The sequence below is a fragment of the Gilbertella persicaria genome (genome assembly GCF_025201335.1).
Source record: "Gilbertella persicaria strain CBS 190.32 chromosome Unknown B0P05scaffold_18, whole genome shotgun sequence".
NCBI classification, from domain to species: Eukaryota; Fungi; Mucoromycota; class Mucoromycetes; order Mucorales; family Choanephoraceae; genus Gilbertella; species Gilbertella persicaria.
This window is the reverse complement of record NW_026251979.1, coordinates 1-5,449: the sequence shown is the minus strand read 5'-3', so window position 1 is coordinate 5,449 and position 5,449 is coordinate 1. Positions and strand designations below refer to the sequence as shown.

General features: G+C 38.6%; 1 protein-coding gene across 1 annotated transcript; it reads right to left on the bottom strand.

Annotated features, from left to right (window-relative positions):
- Positions 1-247: 247 nt before the first annotated feature.
- B0P05DRAFT_539927 (uncharacterized protein) lies at positions 248-1,206 on the bottom strand. Its single transcript, XM_051578011.1, has 2 exons — positions 561-1,206; positions 248-509 (listed from the first exon to the last, which is right to left on the bottom strand). Exons 1-2 carry the CDS (start codon positions 743-745, stop codon positions 479-481), a joined length of 216 nt encoding a protein of 71 aa, XP_051435149.1. The 5' UTR covers positions 746-1,206; the 3' UTR covers positions 248-478.
- Positions 1,207-5,449: the final 4,243 nt, after the last annotated feature.

Genomic DNA, 5,449 nt, shown 5'->3' with positions numbered 1-5,449 from the left:
TGAATAGAATGGCCTTAGATATAGTCTCACCCTAATATCTTTGTATTTCGTTTACTTTTTGTCTTTATACAAATCTGATAATTCAAAGGGTCTGATCTACTCTTTATGGAAAAAAACATTGCTATTGTGATTAACACTCACACACGACTATTTTAGCACGAATGTTCACTGGGATTGGGTTTAAATGGACGACTCGTATACAAAGCATTAGTTTAGCAGTAGTTTAGTTCTGGTGAGTTATCTTTTAGCTTGCAATAAAGTTCATTATTTATTTTACATTTTTCCGAATAAGGCAAACATAGAGAACAGTAGAGAACAGAGAGAAGGTATCATAAAGTGGTAAAAAAAAAAGAAAAAGATGTATCGAAGAGTGACTGATTAGATGTCAAGAATTTTCTTCATGAGGGTCGCTTGTTCTTCCATTTTTGCAAGTTCATTTTCCAATTCATTCATCTTGGCCCGTTTTTTTCGAATGTCCTCAAGCAAAAGAATAAGACTCTTCTTGTTTTCTTAAAAAAAAATGTTAATTAAAAAAGAAATGCATTCCGCTGACCACAAACCTTTTCCAACTAGAGGTTGTCAATTCAATAACATTTGTTGTCACACGCTCAGTGACAGGACGGGGTGACGATGGCTCAGAATCAAGTGGAGGTGGTGCAGGAATCAATGGTACTGTTGACGTGCTAGGTGGATTAAAAGATAGAGGTCGCTGACTGTAAGTGACGCTATTGCCAGACAACTGCATGGCTGGTTGTACTTGTATACCACAACTTCCAAGAGACGTTGTAGCGTCCTTATGAAGATTGAAGAAGACAGAAGCATTTGCATGAGAGTCGAAATGAACAAAAGCACAACTGATAAACACAGTACGCAGAAAGAGAATCAGCCCAACGTTTTGAATTTGGAGTTAAGATAAATACCGATGCGATTGCTTTTTCGCGACATGAAGAAGACCAACAGGCTTGGAGTATTGATTTAAAAGGTCAAACACATCGGAATCGGTCTTTTCTTGGAGCCCCTGCCCAGTGATCCTTACTTGAGAACGCGGTTTGTTGCACTTATTACAATACTTTGGATTTACTGATAGAGTGGACACTCAGTTTGTCAAGTAGCTGATGTTGCGAGATGAGGAGAGAATAGATATAAAATAAGAGAAAAGGTAAGAACACAGAGAAAGTCCGTTAGGACTAGTATAGGCTTTTATTTTCCAAAAGAAATATTATCTTTTCCAATTGCTATAAAATGTCGAGGTATTTATACTTTTTCTTCTCAGTCAAAATATTGTTTTGAGGTTAGCTTCTTGACCACGGATTGATTTGCCAGATCAGCAGCAGTTAAGAGAAATGCCTTTAGAGGAAGTTGTCAGCTCAGTCAATTGTACATGATCTGATCTGACCTTGAATAAACTATTGCATATTTGTCAAATGCCAATACCAATGTATTTGTCAGCTCTAACTGTCACTTTACGAGGGCCATTGATGATAACAGAGCCACTAGGTTAATAACCTCTGACTATGAGGACGATGTAGTACTTCTAGTAGAATGAGTGAATGTCAGTGACTATAGATCCATTGCAATTGCCATAGATGTGATCTGGTTTTTTGCCATGATCATCATGTATTGATCTATGTATATGAATTCATATATGTTCACAACATATACGATTATCACCCTGTTGGTCATTTCCTGTCTCCCAAACGACTACGAACGGATATTCCATTTAACTCCAATTCGGTTGCTCGCTTCCGAAACGCTACCGCTAACGGTAATTGTCTTCTAAGCCCTTGGTTTATACAATGTATGAGGCCAACATCGCTCAGCCTCTACAACGCTGCTCAAGTCCCAGCCATCAAAAAGTCTTTGGACTTTTACGCTTTCCGATGTCGCTTACATTTGTCTATGGATGAAACATCTCTTATCAACCCTAGCATGTCATGCAAGGCCTTTCGAGCTCATATTGCTAAGAGTCATAATAGCTCTATTCTGTATCAACAGGAGATCACACATGTCTCATGGTCCCGATTCTGGCAATTGACACTCACTACCGTACAACGTAATGTTATGTATCGGTTGCTACCCAACGGCTTTTATCGCATTTCTTGCCTACTGCTCATTCCTCTCCTTCTTGTTGTCTTTGTGGTGATGCTGAGGACATTTATCACTTCTTTTTTCGCTGTCCTGTCAAATTTATCTATTGGGACCACCTTATTCGAGAATATTTATGGCCTGGCACTACTGTTGACCATACATATGAAGCTCTTAACTGCCTCAACTTTAGGAAAATTCAAGTACTGACTTCGTGCCCTATTTCTTCGCCTATGCTCCTAATCATAGCAATCTCTGAAGTGTGGAAGGCTCACTGGCTCCACGTCTTTCATAATGTTCCTTTTTCTCTTCTCGCTGTCTTCCGCTCATGTCGATTAGCAATTCAACGCTGTCATGAAGAAGACACCTTTGTCGACGAGTAATTATTTTTCGCGTTTTTCTTTTTTACCTTCTATTATTGCCATTGCTTACTTATAAGAATATATTTTCCTTCAAACAAAAAAAAACTGTTGAGCACCACTTTCAATTTTCATTGATACGTGCAACAAATAAAAAACCGAAATTTGAAAAATTGGCGTTGGAACGACTGTATTGAAAATAATGATAAAATGGATGTGTTTTCATTGTCAGAATAGTCCTGTTCTAAAGCAAGAAAGACGCGCAGTGTGAGACCTAACCACACAGAGGCGCTTAACATGGTCATTTTTGCTTTGACCTATGTTTAGTTTATGTTTGTATTTTCATTTTTATTTTTATTGTAAAAGGTTCGCTAAAAAAGCGAGAAGGTTCGCTAAAAAAGCGAGAAGAGTCGCTAGAAAAGCGAGAAGAGTCGCTAGAAAAGCGAGAAGAGTCGCTAGAAAAGCGAGAAGAGTCGCTAGAAAAGCGAGAAGAGTCGCTAGAAAAGCGACAATGGGATGAAGAGAAAAGAAAAAGAAAATAATAAATTATCTCTCTTTTATATTTAAATGAACCAATAGAAATCAAGTGTTCTAAGCCTAAAAAAAGAAAATGACTATTACTTTCTGATTGTCTGAAATTAAAATAAAAAGAATGATTTCTGAATTTTAGTGTACTAAATCACAAAGTGCATTTTACACTTTCTGATCCTCTTTACACTATATTCTTTCAAAGTAAAATAAACAAAATGGTAACAGATACTGCATACCGCAAGAAGAAACGCTTCAGTAAGAATAAAAGGTTATCCCTTAATTCCAAACTTCGAATACACAGGTTTTATCCGCCCTCGCTCTCCTTTTACAAGACATCCTGCTAAGAGTACCCGCCCCGCGCCCATTAGTACTTCGCCTCTATAATGAAGCCTTGTCCAGATCCCTCTTCCCTAAATCTTGGTTACTATCTGTCATGATCTTACTTCTCAAAAAAGGTGACTTGATCCAGGCAAAAAATTATCGCCCAATTCAGCTGATCAATACAGACACTGAGATTTACACTGGGCTACTTAATCAACGAATCATGGTAAATGCGTCGCATCTAATTAACCGACACCAACTTGGGTTTTTGTCTGGCCGTTTCATTGCCAAACACGATCTTTTAACACAAATGAATACGGAAAATGCTTCTTACAACACTGAGGCTGCTCCACATGCTATTAGAATGCTCCTTGACCAAGAAAAGGCATATGACCGCGTTAACTTGGATTATTTAGAAGCAGCCCTGTTACATCTAGGCTTTCCTACTCTCTTGATTTCTTCCGTGTGCTCTCTGTTTCGTGACAATTCTATCGCTAATAACATGAATGGTTGGGTTTCGTCCAGACGAGTAGAAAAAAAAAAGAGGGTGACCCATCTCATGCATTTTGTATAATTTTGTACTTGAACCTCTGCTTCGCTCAATTCTTCAAGACATCGCTTACAAAGGCTACTCTTTTGTCAATCATCATCTAGTTGATACGGTTCTTCCTACATCTAAACATCTCAGCTATGCTGACGACATGCTCGTGCATCTACAGGATCACACTGATCTGGATTGGCTACCTGTGCTTCAAGAGTTTCAAATCACTAAGGTGTGGAACCATGCCGACTCCGATCCACTAATTATTTTGGATTTCCATTAATTCAGTCGACATCACAGCGTACTTCTTTTGTATGAACATTCTTCCAGTCGCTCCGTCGCCTTGCTAGTCTAAATAATAATCGAGGACTTTCTGTACTTGGCCGTGCCACTATTGCCAATACTCTATTGCTGTCTCGATTTTGGTATGTTATGCGTGTTACCCCCCCTCCCCCAGGGCAACACTGGCTGAGATTCAATCTATTGTCTCTGGCTTTGTCATTCGTCAAATCTTTCCTAGAATTAGTTGGAAGGTAATGACTACTAGCAAAAAATTGGGTGGATTGGGTATCCTGGATCATTCTATACAACAACCTGCTCTTTTCTACAAATGGGTTGGTCCCTTGCTTTTTACAAGGCCTGAGCGCTCTCTAGTTCAACAATTTTTGTATGTTCACTTGACCAACCAATTTAGAACAGCCAATGTTTTAATGTGTCTCCTTTTTCCGCTTGATCGACCTCGAATCGCAGGTTGCATGGCTTGCAATATCACCTTGGTATGTCGCACTGTAGGCATCATTCCTAGGCGGCAATTTACTTACATACCTTGCCCTTTGGATGCCTTGCTATAACCTTTACGTGCTGTGATTGATCCGGATTGCAGCTATACTCTACCTCGACCTCTGACACATGCTACTGTTTCTGACTTTTACGATTATCACCCTGTTGGCCATTTCCTGTCGCCTAAGCAATTGCGTACAGATATACCATTTTCAGCTAACTCCATCACTCGCTTTCAAACTGCTATCGCTTCTGGTAAATGCCTGATAAGTCCTCCGCTTACCCAATGCATGAAGCCAATATCGCTAAGTCTTTACAATCCTGTTCACGTGTCAGCTATACAACAATCTCTGGGCCTTTATGTGCTTTGTTTGTCAAAGATGTGACCTCTTACTTTCTAAGGACATTGTTTAATTCAAGATGGCTTCGTCGCAACTCTTACGAAAAGAAAGAATTCACAAACTTAATCTTTGCATTTGAACAGTAACACACCATACGTAAATGCTGTACCATATATATAATAGTCGTTTATAGCCCTTTAATTAACGAAAAAACTTTTTTGATGCTCAACTAATATTGATTATCGGGTAGATATAGACTGAAAGCAGAAACTTGTTTTAATATACTCACATAACTGCTTGCTTTCTATTTTCGATATGATAAATAAAAAAAGCTGCTTTTTTGCTATTTTTACATGAATATATTATTGGCTGAAAGGATTGTACTGTAAGCGTTCATTGATTTCATCAAATCATGCAAAGGACATTTCAACACTTGAAATTGATGCAAAAAAGTGTGCACAAAAAGGTAGCATGAAGCCTTTTTATGCACG

Coding starts and splice junctions, on each gene's coding strand:
- B0P05DRAFT_539927 (XM_051578011.1), bottom strand. CDS start 745: ATGCAGTTGTCTGGCAATAGCGTCACTTACAGTCAGCGACCTCTATCT. Junction 510..560: donor ACAACCTCTAGTTGGAAAAG/GTTTGTGGTCAG, acceptor TTTTTTTTTAAG/AAAACAAGAAGAGTCTTATT.